This window comes from Quercus lobata, chromosome 11 (genome assembly GCF_001633185.2).
Source record: "Quercus lobata isolate SW786 chromosome 11, ValleyOak3.0 Primary Assembly, whole genome shotgun sequence".
Lineage (NCBI taxonomy): Eukaryota > Viridiplantae > Streptophyta > Magnoliopsida > Fagales > Fagaceae > Quercus > Quercus lobata.
Genome location: NC_044914.1, coordinates 56,925,535 through 56,941,531, shown reverse-complemented (window position 1 = coordinate 56,941,531; position 15,997 = coordinate 56,925,535). Strand labels below are relative to the sequence as shown.

Below are 15,997 nucleotides of genomic sequence, written 5' to 3'. Positions count from 1 at the left end.
CGTGTTTGTAGCCAAAACATGGTTGAAAAAAGCTAGGCTAATTTATTTACATGACAAGTTGAAGTTTGATGGTATGATTGAGTTTTCAAGAGAAGGGAGGGACGGAGGGGTGGTGATTTTTTGGAAGAAATAAGTGGATTTCTCGGTTGATACTTACTCGCCAAATCATATTGATGCGATCATTAATAAAGGAAAGGAAGGGGAGTGGAGATTCACCGGCTTCTATGGGGAATCCGAAACAAGTAATCACTATATTTCATGGGCCACTTTGAGAAGACTAAAAGGAAAATTTACATTACCTTGGATATGTGCAGGGGACTTTAACGAAATTATCCGAGGCCATGAGAAATTGGGGGGGAGACATAGACCAAGTAGGCAAATTCAGGAGTTTAAGGACGTGATGGATGAATGTGGTTTTCAAGAGTGGTAACAAATTCACTTGGTGCAATGGGCAAGAGGAGGGACATACAATGAGGGAGAGACTTGATAGAGCGGTTGGAACGGCGGATTGGCTCTCTATGTTTTCGGCTACAAAAGTAGTTCATTTGGAGTGTGGTACATCGGATCACAAGCCGATTATGATTCACTCATTAGGTATACCTAAGCAAGTGAACAAACCTTGGCGGTTTAAGCAAATGTGGATGAGGGATGAGGGGTGTAGAGAAGTCATTGAGGATGCATGGTCCCATGTTTATCGTGGTAGTCCGATGAGTAGAGTGGAAGGAAAAGTGGAGAGGTGTTGCAAGAATTTGAAGTGGTGGAGCAAAGTAGCCTTTGGTAATGTGACCCGAAGACTTAGGGAGAAAAAAGATTTCTTGAGAGTGGTTGAGGAAGAGGCTATAAGGGGTGGAAGTTTCTCTCGGGTTCAAAGGTTGAAGTTAGATATTTTGAAGCTTCTGGTTAAGGAAGAACAAATGTGGAAACAATGATCTCAAGCTCTATGGTTGCAAAAGGGTGATAACAATACAAAGTTTTTCCATAGTAGAGCATCTCATCGGTTTAAAAGGAATCGAATTGATGCTCTTGAAGATCCGAGTGGGGAGGTGTGCACAGATGAGGATGGGACTTCACAGATTTTGGTCAATTACTACCAACTCCTCTTTAACTCATCAAATCTGTGTAGGATGGAGGAAGTTGTGGCAGATGTGCCTTGCTCTGTAACGGAGGAGATGAATGAAGTGCCAAATGAGGAGTATACTAAGGAAGAGGTGGTCACGGCTCTGAATCAAATGAAACCTTTGAAGGCCCCGGGTCCGAATGGACTCCTTCCCCTTTTTTTTCAGCACTATTGGCCGTCAGTGGGTGCAGATGTGACTAAAGCGGTGTTGAGTTGTCTTGCTTCGGGTGTCATCCCTCCATCCATAAATCAGACTTTCATCACTCTTATCCCAAAGGTAAAAAGTCCCACAAAAGTCTCTAAATACCGCCCTATTTCTTTATGTAATATAATCTATAAGCTTGTATCAAAGGTGATCGCAAACAGGCTTAAAGGGGTGCTACCCTTGATTATTTCAGAATCTCAAAGTGCTTTCCAATCAAACAAAGCAATTTTCGATAACATCCTTGTAGCATTCAAGACTTTGCGTCATATGAAGAACCAAAAATCAAAAAAAGGGGGTTTTATGGCCTTGAAGCTTGATATGAGCAAGGCTTACGATAGGGTGGAGTGGAGTTTCTTAGAGGTCACTATGATGAAGATGGGTTTTGATGCGAGGTGGGTGGCCTTGATATTGAGTTGTATAAATTCGGCTTCTTATTCAATTCTTGTAAATGGAGTTCCAAAGGGTGATATCCGGCCATCGAGGGGTATTAGGCAAGGGGACCCTCTCTTTCCATATCTATTCTTAATTTGTTCTGAAGCCCTAAATTGCCAACTGCAACAGGCAGCCAGGTCCGAAGCTATTAGGGGTTTCTCTCTTTGCAAAAATGGCCCAAAAATTTCCCATTTGTTCTTTGCGGATGACACCCTCCTTTTTTGTTGAGCTACTAAGAGTGATTTGGATGTTATCCAAAGTATTTTGGTGTTGCATGAGCAAGCCTCCGGCCAAAATCTAAATAGAGAAAAAACTACCGTGTTCTTTAGTAAGGCTACTTCGGAAGAGAGGAAGATTGAGATAATTAATGAGTTGGGGGTAAGTGAAATGCGGGAATATGAGAAGTACCTTGGTCTACCAGTGGTGGTGGGAAGGAATAAAAAGGCGAGCCTCTATTTCATTAAGGAGAGAGTTTGGAACAAGCTTCAAGGTTGGAAGAAAAGCTTTTATCACAAACGAGAAGGGAGGTGCTCCTAAAGGCGGTAATTCAAGCTATACCCACCTTTGCGATGGGTTGCTTCAAGCTCCCATCCGGACTACTAAATGACATAGAAATGATGATAAGGAAATTTTGGTGGGGCCAACGGGGTGACCAAAGTAAGATTCATTGGAAGAATTGGGAAACTATGTGTAAGCCTAAGGCGTTAGAGGGTATGGGTTTTAAAGACTTGGAGAAATTTAATGGGGCTATGCTTGCTAAACAAGAGTGGAGACTACTAGTGGACCAATCATCTCTCTTTTACTGGGTCTTTAGTGCGAAGTATTTCCCAAGTAGGTCAGTTTTTGATGCTAAGGTAGCGTCAGGGTCGTATGCATGGCAAAGCATAGTAAAGGCCTCAAAGTTGGTTCAGTCGGGTTTACTTTGGCGAGTAGGGAATGGCACTAAGATAAACATATACAATGACAGGTGGCTACTTGGGGGGGCCTCAGCTTGTGTAGTTTCTCCAAGAATTGAAGAGGTTTCAAATTGGTCAGTAGTTAATTTGTTGGAGCCGAGTGGAGGGGGCAGGAATGAGCAACTAGTGGATGACATCTTCCTGCCTTTTGAAGCCCAAAGAATCAAGAGTATTCCCCTGTGTGTCACGGATCAAGAGGACTATCTCTCTTGGCCGAGATGCAGGTCGGGTTCCTACTCTGTCAAAACCGGCTATCAGTTGTTGCATGAGTCTCAGATGAACTCCCTGCCTTCCAGCTCAAATTCGGAGGTGATTAAACATTTCTGGAAGGATATTTGGCAACTGAAAGTGCCAAATAAGGTGAAGATATTTCTATGGCGTGCTTGCTCAAGAGCTCTCCCAACGAAGTCTAATCTCCAAAAAAGAAGGGTGGTGGACAACTCGACGTGTGACCAATGTGGATGCATGGCTGAAGATGAGTTTCACGCTCTATGGGACTACGAGAAGGTCCGTGAGGCATGGGCACCAGCTTTTGGGGAGGTGAGGAGAAAGGGTCAGAGCCTTCAAGTCATGAGCGACCTTGTGAGTTTTACTAAGGCAAAAAGTTTTAGTCTGGAATTGTTTGCGATGACGGCGTGGCTGATCTGGATGCGGAGAAACAAGTTGAAAGCGAACAATAATCCTCAGCCATGCTCTAGAGTCGCCCACTCTGCCTCGGCTCTGTTGGCTAAATTTCAACAAGGAAAATAGGGAATGGTGAGAGGAAATAGACCCAGCCAGGTGTGGTGGCAGCCTCCGCTTGGATTTTCAGTCAAAGCTAACTTCGACAGGGTGGTGTTTGGTGAGGATCAGGAAGCTGGTATTGGAGTGGTCAATCGCTAACTCTCTGCCATACACATCTGTTCAACTCCTCCATTGCCACTCTGCCGCCACCGAGTCCGTGCGTGACTCAGATGAGTCACCAATCGAGTCCGATTCCGAGTTCTCCCAGCCCGGGTTTGGTCCATCCGAACCTCTTCACTTAGACGGGCCAAGGTTTGATACATTACAGTAATGGGGAAGAACAAGATTGGGCCTCCTCTCAACTCTCAGAAATACGCCTTTATTTGTATTGGCTTCCTAAGATCGATCAAGATCCAACTTTGAAGTTTCCAAACGCAACAGCAGTTCAAAACTACGTCGTTTCTCCTCCTCCTCTTCGATTTTATTCGATGGTTCTTATTCTATTTTTTTAAAATCGGGTTTTAAGAAGTAGTGATTCCAACTGTTAACCCGTACAGAAAACGGGTATGGGTGATGGGAATCACAAGCTCCTGTTTTAAGTCTACGAGACTTGTGAGTCCCACAAAAATTTTTCTTAAGTTTTTGACACTCAATTTATACATGGTCTAGCAATACCCCTAAGCTTAAGAATCAAGAGCGGGGGAAGGGGGGTCGTGGCCCTCTTGACTTTCCAAAAATTGCTCTTCCTTCTTCTATTTTTGGTAAAAATCTAAAAACTTATGTATAATTTAAATTAATAGCCCCCATATATTTGACTAATATATTATTTTTATTTACAAAAATTACTCTTATATACCACACATAACTCAATATTTAAAAATGTATTTAATATATTTCATAAAAATAAAAAGTTTATAAATTATTAATATACTTTATTTTTCCTCTAATTACTCATATATCCTAATAGCTCATTGAACCAAATAATATTTAGGAGACATCCTAGAAATATATAAGTAAATATTTTTGATAAAACAATTTTAAAAACACGTCTTAATTGTTTTCACTCTAACTTATCTAAGTGTGGAACAAAAGTAAATAATACGCAATAACTAGAACTACTCTCTAAGCCATAACCACAAGCGAGCAATGATAAATATAAAACTTAAAGAGTAAGAGAAGAGAGATGCAAATAAAAAATAACATCAAAACATGTTATCAAAGAGAAAACTGAAGTACTCGGTGAAAACCCTTTCCGCGGCCCTCCAAGCCAAAATCGATCCACTAGTGAATAAAGTTAGAGTATACGAATATCAAAAAGACCCTCTAAGTCTAATCTACCCAATGTACTTGAACCCTCCAAGTTCCAGCTACCAACGGGTTTCACGAAGCCATGTTTTCACTAGTTATCCGGATCCCACAATTAGCTCCAAATTGCATCCACCAATCTATGGCTTCTTCCAATGCTTCTCATATGCACCAAAACTTCTCTCAACACTTAGAATGGGTGAGGTAAGTGTTTGGGCTAAGAACCTATTAAGGATGTGTAAATGGAAAGGTAGGAGTAGAGAAAAACTTTAGAGAAAAGGTGTAGATAATTGTGGGTTTACAATCTCTAACTCTCAAGTGTATAGCTAGGATTTTCTTTCTTAAAAGTTCCTTGGAAAAACTCCTTTCAATTTCATGGGTAATAAGGGCTTATATAGTGTTAGTAAAGGAATGAGAAAAACCCACTTTAAAAAAGCTCCAGGCAGTGAGTTTTGTGGGTCACTCGCGACTTGGCCTAAGTTGCAAAGTGACTCGTGAAATCCAGTCTAGCATGAAACTGTTCAGATTCTAGAATGTGCTTTTCAAGTGGCCTTTCGCGGGTTGTCACTTGTGAGCCAGTCACGAATTCTCCTTCTTCATAGATCTTCACCAAACTCTCACACACAACCCTTACATAAAATCCCACAATAAATACAAGGAAATGATTGAACAAAAATTACAATTAAATTTGACACTGAATTAAAGCCAACATAAAAATATAGTTGTAAATCACAATATTATTAATTTCATTCTGTTCCAATGAATGTGATTGACTATACTTCAATAAGATAATAAATGAATTTTTTTTTTGTGATTTGTGACGCATTGATTTGTAAAACTTATGTTATAAACTTTGTAATACACACATGAATATTATGCATGCAGAACAGAAGAGACTTTAATAATTACATATATATCATATGCATTAATTTCTCCGTTGGTGTTTTGCACAGTTCTACCTACTTGGATATGAAACCCCCAACCACTGCAGCTATTATAGCTGTAGGATCCCCCAAGATGGCAGAGACAATAACACGAATAGCTCCACCAGCAATCTGACAGCACTTGCTCACCTTTCCTCCTCTCCCTGCTCCATGACCATGATAGTTTTTAAGTGTCCCTTTAAGGCTTGGGATCCTAGTTTGCATTTCCCTGACCTTGTTCTTGTCTACATTAAGATACATAGCCTGCCAGTTCTCCACAAGCAACTCCTTAACACATGACACATGTAGGTGATAGGTTTTGCAGTGGGACCTATAAGACCAACCATGTCCTTTGCCCCCACAACGATGGCATGAACTAGAGAGCTTGAGGCACAAGTAAAGGTTGTATTCCCCATCGTTTAGGACCTGTGGGAGGTTTGCACAGCAAGGATGAAGATCAAAACCACATCTTTTGCAGTGGTACACAAACCCCAGAACATCTTTCCTACATGCATCACATATTCTCCTAGCTGCACCAGGGGGATTATAGTGAAATTGGAACTCACATTTCTCGTAAAAAGGATGATGAATAATACTAATTGGGGGTGCCACAGCACAGGCCTTATGCAAGTCAAACTCGCATTGCTGGCATTTGTATTTGAGGCCAATACCAGCTTCTTTGCACCCATCACAATTGAATGGGATCTCTGTGTATTCAAGCTTTAGCTTGTGCAGTGGATGGATTGGGTGAGAAATCTCTTTGTCGATTTTCATCATGAGGGGTTTTTCTTATTTTTACTCAACTTCTAATAAGCTAGCTTATATATAGCCCGTATGAAAATTTGGGGAGATGGGATTTGTTTATATGGATGGTATGGATGAAGATTAGAAGTATAATTTGGTTTGCCTTTGAATAGCTCAATAAGGATTTTTTCAACAGTCCTCTTGGAAGATACTTTGCGTAAGTTTTACATGTAGAGTTAGAGAATAACTTGTTTATACGGTTGTTACTACAATTTAAGGCAAAAGGTGGGTTGAGTGATAAATCGAGAAAGCATTTGCAGGAATCTAATAAATCCTTGCTTGGGGGATGTTGTTATTGCATGCCTTCTAGCTGATCCGATTACCATCTCTAATACCAAAGTTACTGTTTTAGGGTGCGTTTGTTTCGACTTCAAATGAATTCCGGAAATCAATTTCCGGAAAATGGAGCGTTTGGCTGTGACGGAAAATATTATTTTCCGGAAATGAATTTCCTGTTGACCGAAATTTGAAGCCTTGACCACGGAAATGAAAATCTGCCTTCATTTTCACTTCAATTGATTTCCGTGGCTTGCAAAACGCAGAGAGAGGGAGAGAAAAAACAGAAAACACAACACGAGAGCGAGAGAGAAAGAACAGAAAAAAACAATCGAAGAACACAACAGCCCACGAGCGAAATCAAGTGCGGAATAGATCAAGCCAACGAACGAGATCGAAGCCAACGAGCGAGATCAAGTGCGAGAGCTCCGATCGATCCAGCCACCCAGAGCTCCGATCGCGATCTCCGCTTCGATCTTCGCGCGATCGCGATGCGTCGATCGTTATCGACGCATCGCGCTGCCAATCGCAATGCGTCGATCGCGATCGGCAGCGCGATGCGTCGATCGGAGAGATCGCGATCGCGCGAACGCGTCGATCGCGATCACGATCGACGCATCGCGCCGCCGATCGCAATGCGTCGATCGGAGAGATCGCGATCGCGCGAACGCGTTGATCGCGATCGCGATCGACGCATCACGCCGTCGACGCGATCGCGATCGCGATCGACGCATGATGCCGTCGGCGCGATCGCAATCGCGATCGACGCATCGCGCCGCCGATCGCGATGCACCGACCGCTCCGATCACGATCGCGCCGATCGCGATCTCGCCTTCGTTTGTCCGGATTTGATGATTTTTTTCTGGGTTTTGTTTATGTTTTGATGAATAAATGATATTATATAATCGTTTGGTAACCAAGAAAATGTGAGAAAATGTGAAAATGTGTTTTCTATGCTATTTTCAAGAACACAACCAAACATCAGAAAATATTTTCCGAAACATTTTTTGAAATGCAACCAAACACATGAAAACATTTTCCTTTCCGGAAAATAGCATTTCCGGAAAATAGAATATTTTCCGGAAATACTTTTACACGAACCAAACACAGCCTTAATGACTCAAATTTGCAATGCATGCCCCTCGACCAATCTACACGTATATATTCTAATTTACTTGCTAAACTATAGGTCTTTAAAATTGAATCTAAACTACTAGTACTTGTTGGGTGTGGATTAATAAAAAGAAATACGAAACTTAGAATAGTGTTTCTTTATCTGTTTCTCTATCTTTTTAACTTTTTGATTGATAAATTTTTGTGTTTCACTTAATTAAAGTGGCCATTACTTGTATTGATTTTGGCTTTCTGTTTTTTCAGGGTACAACAATAGGAATTTTTCAGGCATATTTTTTGTTAAAACAAGGAATTCAACGCTTGAAAAAGTTGCAGGCTGAATTATCTGGAAGGTTTCGTATCTCTCCGTCAGAGAGTGCAAAATGGACCTGATCATAAAAGTTAGTGACACGTTTTTCATATTCTACACATTCAGCTTTTTGATTGTGGCTTGAATGAGGTATGCGAATTGTTCTTGATTCAAGCATAATTAATATGCCATGCCACTCTTCTGTGTCAATAACGCTACAATTTTAGTTGGAACTTAATTGGAAGCCTTATACCTTATATCGGTATTCGCGACCGTATGCATGCACCTCAAGATTATATAATATTGACTACCCTAAGGCGTTCATGAGAGAATGGAAAAGAAATCACTACTTTGTTAAAGTCACAGTTCAATGTATTATACAGAATCTGATTCCATATGGCATATATGTAATTGTACGCGACTAGTTTTGTTGAAATAACGGAAACCATCATACTTTAGAAATTCGAATACAAATTCATCACGGAGAAAAAAACAAGAGCTAGCACATGAGAGCAATAATTCTGATGATCGGTTGCATCAAGCATGGACAATGCACAACTTTCTTTCTTTTTTTGAGATATAGAACAATGGGCAACTTGATAAAATACAAAAACAAATAAATCGCAAATATTTTCTAGAATTTAAACTTTTCCTTCTTATTTTAACTATTGAATTATAAATAATAATAAAATCCCATTGCTCTCCTAATTGCTTGTGAGGCTAAAGAACAGGAGTTTTCTTCTTCTTTTTTTTTACAAAGGGGGGTGCTTTGAATTTACTAACTAAATAACCGCGTGCATGGTTGAGACCTGCAAACTCTCTTGCCCACTCTAAAGGAGAAGTTGACACTTTGTCTTGCACCTTTCTGAAAGAGATGGAAATGCTTCCTCCTCTTTCTTTGTTCTTATAATATCTTTTTATTACCTAACAAAAATAGAATATATCATGAGTACAATAACAACTATAGAGTTTAATCGGTTATTTTTTGAAACTTCAAACACAATATTTTTTTAATCTTAGGATTTAATTTGTTATATATTTTTTAAAATGTCAAGGTTAATTTCGTTACTTTTGTTAAACCATATGATTTAATTTGTTACATTCCCTTCCACTATAGGGTCTAAAATATATGGTCCATATGCTTTGACAAAACAATAAAATGATTTCTAGAAAATGAGTTATCTTCCAAAAAGAAAACTGTTGCATTTTCCTATATTTGGTAGTGACCTAGAAAATAAGTTGAAAAATTATTTCTAATATTTGGTATGCACAAAAAATTAATAATATTTCTTATATAATTCAAAACATGAAAGGGCAACTATGAGAATGAGATTGTTTTTTGAAAAATAAAGGTGAAAAATATCCTCTTGAAATTAAACTAATTTTTTATTAAGGTTTTTCATTAACTGACTTTTAATTTTCCTTTGAACAACATTATCTAATGCCACCAAATACTGAAAAAAAAATTAATTATATTTAAAAAAAAGGTTTTCTTCAAAAGAAGAAATCAAAAATTTGTCATAAAATCATATAGCTCAACTAATATTTGATGAAGTTTTGAATAGAAATCAAATTCAGCATGTATCCATTTATTAGTTAAGTTAAGATTGGCAATGGGTATATAAGTAAAATTGACCAACATAAAAAATTGGGTAATGTGGAGGAGTAGATTCTTGGTACTTGAGACTGAGTTGAGGAAAACAGTGTTCAGAATTTGGAGTGATTAGTGATTAGATAGAGTGTCAACTTTTATTTGTAGAAACAGAGAAAGAGAAGAGTTAATAAGTTAAGAGTCTTTTCTTGAATCGTACTCACTCGCTCGCTCGCTCGAGGTTTCTGAAAACATGGAATTTGGGAAATCCACGGAGGAGGAAGACGCTCATGTTTGAAATTGAAATTGGACTCAGGTGCTGTTGTTGAAGCCGATAACCACCATCAACCGCTCTGGGTTTCAGGTTTGTCTCTCTCATCCTCTCTTCCTTCTGCCTTCACAAAACAACATTGCAATTTTTTGTCTATGGGTTTTGTATTTTCTATTCTATAATTTGTTTGTGTTTGGGTTTATTGAATGTGATTCTGAAGAGAGTTGAATTTTTCATGGGTACTTTGTTTTGTTTGGATTTGGCCATGGGGGTCTATATCTATTGGTAAGGCTGGGAGTGTCAATATCGAGGTTTGGTGCCTGGGTTGGTTTAGTTTTGTTAAGGAATGGTTGGAGATTTTATGTTTTTCAAAGGTTTGTCTAACTGAAATGCAAGCAATTAACTGTTCGATGAAATGCCTCTGTGAGCTGTGTATTTTGATGCATGGATTTTTTTTACTGAGATTTTGAGCAATTGTACACAGATTTTGAGTTCTGGTGCCACAGTGACAAGTTAGTATAGGTTAATAGAGTTTGTTGGTTGTCTTCAATGGTAATCCAAGTAGTGGGCTTTAAGTTTGAACCTAAGTATTATACTATGTGTGTGATGGTCACCTGACCCCCACGCCCTACCTGCTTTAAATCTAAAGAAACTGATTTTAATTGGATTGGTACTTATCTTTATAGTGATTTTCTATTACGTGTGTTGCCAATCATGTATGTCCATGGAACTTGCTTAAATAAAAACCATCAGATTAAGCTAACCTAGTACAGACGAATGGGATTTGGATTCAAGGCATTTTAAATCAATTGTTTTAATTGCTATGCTTTCAATAAAATTTTATGATCTCAAATTATAATTTGACCACCTCATGATTCTCTTTAATCTTCTTCTATATATGCAACCATGACCGATTTAAGAAGTGGATAATAAAAGTCTTGTTACTGTTATCGTAAAAATAAGTTTGATTATTTTTAAGTATGGTTCCAGTTTTTATTTAGTTTGTTGATTGCTCTGTTTACGTGTTGCAGCTTTTTGCTGCTGGTGTTTTGTTGTTTGTATAGTTTGCTTATATCTTACATGTTTGATTAAAGGAATTGTATCTCTACTTTTAATTTTCAGAATTAAGAAACTTGTCATAGTGAATATTTGATTTTTGGTTACCAGTTCTTTGCTAAAAACTTGGTCTCTACTAGCACAAGCATGCTATACTTCTGATATGTTTCTAACGGGGCTAGGTGATTAGTAATGCTGGTTAGATGTATAATTTTCTATATATCCTATATAATTGGATACTAATACATCTCTTTCTTCTAAAGACTTTCACATATAATTGGAAATTTTTACTTCTCTTTCTCCTAAGAACTTTCATGTAAAATATACTTTTTGGTGTGATTTCATGTAGAAGGATTAAGAAAAATAATAATTAAAAAATATATTTTATTGATCTTAAATCCAAATCCAAATCCAAACTTAGGTAGCCAAACAGTGGAATTTCAAATGATAAATTTCATTCCTTCATTGTTTAAAAAGAACCAAACAAGGAATTTTAAAATCAATGGATTTCAAATCCAAATCCAAATGTCCATCCAAACAAAACCTTAACACCGATTAAAGAATACCTCTCCCCAACCTCCAACCTACAAGGTAAGTTTTTTTTTACTTTAGTCCCTAATCCATCATTCACATTATTATTATTATTGTCTCCAAATTTTATCATCTACACTACGAGATTTCATTTGGGAATGCTTTTTCATTCCACTACAATTCAACCTTTTCTTATGTTATGTCAAAACCCATCAACAACCCAACTTTGTGATTGTGATTGTGATTATGATTTTAAAGTTGCCTTCTTTTTCTATTTAAGTTTCAGTATATCTGTGTCCTGTTCAACAATAATCACCTGTTGCGTTTTTGTTTGTTGGAATTGGAATTGGACCTTTCAAAATAATTTAAAACTAAATCCAAAACCAAATTCCTCATACTTGACTTGTAACAACTGTACTCTGCATTATCTATAACAACTGCAAGCAAAGCAATAGAGCTAAATTTTCCATTTTTTTTTTTGGTCCATCTATGACTATGAATATTCTTTTTTAATAAAGAGATGGGAAAAGGAAAAGCATTTGCAAAGTTAGATGGATTAGGATTTAGGATTAGCCTCCACCCCTAACTATAACCAACCCTTTCAAATATCATTGTAAATTTTTTCACTTTTTCTTTGAAGATTCATTTCAAACAAACCAATAACATCTGTTCTTGTCTGCTAGAAAATAAAAACCCCAACTCACTAATGGGATTCTTCTAGCTTGATATTGCTACCAGTTTCTTCTCAAAATTTTATTCCTAAAGAATATAGGCATAAATCAGTTGGTCATAAAAAGAAGCTGTAATATTGTAATTGTCATCGCCATGGTGCTGTGTCGAGGTATGTTTAATAATTGAAGGGCTGCTGCATCTTTTCCATCTAATCAATGCTATGATTTCATTGCACATTTGGTCTAGGGAATGATAGCAGATTGCTGTGCCTGGCTTCATAATATTTGCACTGTCATGCAGTTTGCTTGGTTTATGGAAATAGTTTTAATGAACCAAAATGATTCTAATGGGAATCGTTGCCTAGCTTGAGCTGAGTCACAGCCATTATTCATGAGCTTCTACATATTGTAATAGGGTGTTAAATTATCTTGTTTCCTTACTTATCAAAAAATACATATCTGCTTTTTACTTGTCAATAAAGTTTGTTGTCAATCATAATTTATAATATAGGAATGCTTCAGCTCTAGTTTGTATCCATAAAAAAAAAAATTTGGCTTTAGAGAAAGGCTTATCAATTTGACAATATCCCTTTTCTTCTGTCTCTTTTTTTCTCTCTTTAAATTTTCCTATGCCACAGTTGATATCTAGAGATACATGAGTGGCAACAGGCAGAGGACCCTTGGGGGTGGGGGTCAGCATGTACTGGACTACCTGAAACGAATGCATGCAGAGAATCCTGCTTTCTATTATGCAGTTCAGGGTGATAATGATCACGCTAGTGGAAATATATTCTGGGTAGATGCAACATCCAGAATGAACTATTCTTACTTTGGGGATGCTGTTCTATTTGACACAACATACAGGACAAACCGGTATAGGGTACCCTTTGCCTCATTCACAGGGTTTAATCATCATGGGCAGCCTGTGTTATTTGGTTGTGCATTAATTCTCAATGAGTCAGAGTCCTCCCTCATATGGCTATTCCAAACTTGGCTTCATGCAATGTCTGGACGACCACCGGTCTCTATAACCAGCGATCCAGACCAGTTTGTACAAGTTGCTGTCACACAAGTTCTTCCTGAAACCCGCCATCGTTTCTGTAAGTGGACCATATTCAGAGAAATGCAAGAGAAACTGGCTCATTTATACCAGTCACATCCTACTTTCGATACAGAATTCAAAAAGTGCATAAATGAGACTGAGGCAATTGATGAATTTGAGTCATGCTGGGCTTCACTTCTGGAGAGATACTATCTCATGGGTGATGAATGGCTTCAGTCAATGTACAATGCTCGGCAACAGTGGGTCCCAGTATACATGCGAAACACTTTCTTTGGAGAGATATCTAGAAGTGAAGGAAGCGTGGGTTTAAATTTGTTCTTTGATGGATATGTGAATGCATCGACTACCATACAGATGATGATTAAGCAGTACGAGAAAGCTATAGCAAGTTGGCATGATAAGGAATTAAAGGCAGATTACGACACTACTAACGCTACCCCTGTTCTGAAGACACCATCTCCCATGGAAAAACAAGCTGCAAATCTTTATACAAGGACAATATTCATGAAATTTCAAGAGGAACTGGTTGAGACCCTTGCTAATCCTGCAACCAAAATTGATGACTCAGGGACAGTCACCACGTATCGAGTGGCCAAATTTGGGGAAGACCACAAGGCACACACTGTGACTTTCAATTCTTTTGAGATGAAAGCTAGTTGCAGCTGCCAAATGTTCGAGTATTCTGGAATTATTTGTAGGCATGTATTAGCAGTTTTTAGAGCAAAAAATGTTCTCACTCTTCCAGCTCAGTATATATTGAAACGATGGACAAGGAATGCCAAGAGTGGTGCAGTGTTGGATGAACATGCTGCGGAGTTGCCAAACAGTTCTCGGGAATCTTTAACTGTGCGGTATAACAATCTGCGTCAGGAAGCAATCAAATATGTAGAAGAAGGAGCAAAATCTATCCATATTTATAATGTGGCAATGGATGCTTTAAAAGAGGCTGCTAAGAAGGTTTCTGCTGTGAAGAATAGAGGTCCAGGACCTACACAAGGTGCTACTCTAGTAAATGGAGGTGGGCAAGAATTGCATGCAACTCAAGAAAATCAAACGGCAACATATCAATCTGTGGTAAGTCTCTCCCAGACTGAAAGCTAATCTATTTCAGGGAATCTTGAAAGTTTTTTTTTTTTTTTGGAGCAATTTTTTTAAATTGATTGATTAGTTATTTGAAATAAGAGCGTTTCCTAAAATTGAAAGAAGATATAATGTGTATATATATATTTATATAATTTCCTTCCTTGTCTTGTAAAACATCCATGTTTAATTGTTTTGTCAATCAGCTTAGCTCAAATTGTACTTTCTCCCACAATAAGAACATGGTGGAGGGTGAGGTCAAGAGTTTAAGAGCCACTCAGCACATTTGTTATTTAGGGTGCGTTTGTATAAGCTATCGGAAAATGGTGTTTTGAGTTTGAAATGAGTGATTGTAAAAAAGTTATGAGGAGTCGTGGTTACAAAATAGAGTTTTGGGTTTTGGGATTTTAAAACGCTCTTTTAAGCTCCCAAAACACCTAACCAAATAGACCCTTACTAGAAAAAATAAATAAATAAATAATGAAATCATATGTTTTCTCATCTGATTAGCCATTTAATTAAACAAGGATGTGTAGTATGCAATTAAACAGAAAAGCACACAGCATTAAAGATTCTCTGTAATGCGCTTCAGAAAACCAGATATAATTCTGTGGCATAACTTAAAAGAGTCTCACCTTTATATGCTTGTTATGATGGTGCTTGCATTTCTATCTTGACTTTGATATGAATCATTAAATAATTGCTCAGGATGAGAAGAAAAAGAAAATTAGTGAATTGACTGCCGAGTTGGAGAATACAAATCAACGATGTGAAGTGTATCGGTCAAACCTGCTAGCTGTTCTGAAAGATATGGAAGAACAGAAGTTGAAGCTATCAGTGAAGGTTCAAAATGCGAGGCTTAGCTTGAAAGAATGAACAGTACATGCATTACATATTTCATGTTTCGTGTACATCTTTCACATACTGGTGAGCATCTTGCAAGTGAGGGGGAGGGTGATTGTAGCGGCAGGCAGCCGTTGTTTGATGTGAAACATTTATTTTCCCTAAGAGATTTAGAATGTATGATAAAGATGTTAGATCCAAATGTTGAAGTATCTGGCTGGATGAACCATGTGTTAGACTAAAGAGAGTAGGAGCGATCTTTGTGATGAGGAAAAGAAATGACATAAGAATACCCAAATGTTGACTCCTAATGCACTTTGAAGTGCAGAGGAGGAGGGGTAAACTAAAAGGCCCAATTATTAACGTTTTAATGATGCACTCCTGATGATGCACTTTAGGTGGGCGAATGAACATACTGTGATTAGCCTTAAAAAAAGTAAAAAGAAAATGATTAATATGTTGTCTTGTTTCATCATGGATTACATGCTATCTTTATGTTGTGAAAATTATGACAATAAAACATTTTCCAGCATCCTTTTTTGGTCAACCATGAAATGGTGCCAGATTTGTTGTTCAAACTTGTACCTGCTCATCGCGAGCTAGCTGCCAATTAGTATAAGAGCAATTCTAGTTGGAAGCATAAATTCGTGTAAATTGTCAACTACTAGCAAGTTTTTTTTTTTTTTTTTTTTTTTTTTGCTGGATGGCATTTCTATTCTTATAGTAA

The 15,997-nt window shown here is 37.8% G+C and overlaps 2 protein-coding genes across 2 annotated transcripts; one reads left to right on the top strand and one right to left on the bottom strand.

Moving 5' to 3' along the window:
• Positions 1–5,676: 5,676 nt before the first annotated feature.
• LOC115967524 lies at positions 5,677–6,473 on the bottom strand. The gene has a single exon (XM_031086642.1). The coding sequence runs from the start codon at positions 6,436–6,438 to the stop codon at positions 5,698–5,700; it is 741 nt and encodes a 246-aa protein (XP_030942502.1). The 5' UTR covers positions 6,439–6,473; the 3' UTR covers positions 5,677–5,697.
• Positions 6,474–9,736: 3,263 nt separating this feature from the next.
• On the top strand, positions 9,737–15,742 carry LOC115968601 (protein FAR1-RELATED SEQUENCE 9). The gene is made up of 3 exons (XM_031088030.1): positions 9,737–10,119; positions 12,923–14,421; positions 15,136–15,742. Exons 2-3 carry the CDS (start codon positions 12,940–12,942, stop codon positions 15,301–15,303), a joined length of 1,650 nt encoding a protein of 549 aa, XP_030943890.1. The 5' UTR covers positions 9,737–10,119; positions 12,923–12,939; the 3' UTR covers positions 15,304–15,742.
• Positions 15,743–15,997: the final 255 nt, after the last annotated feature.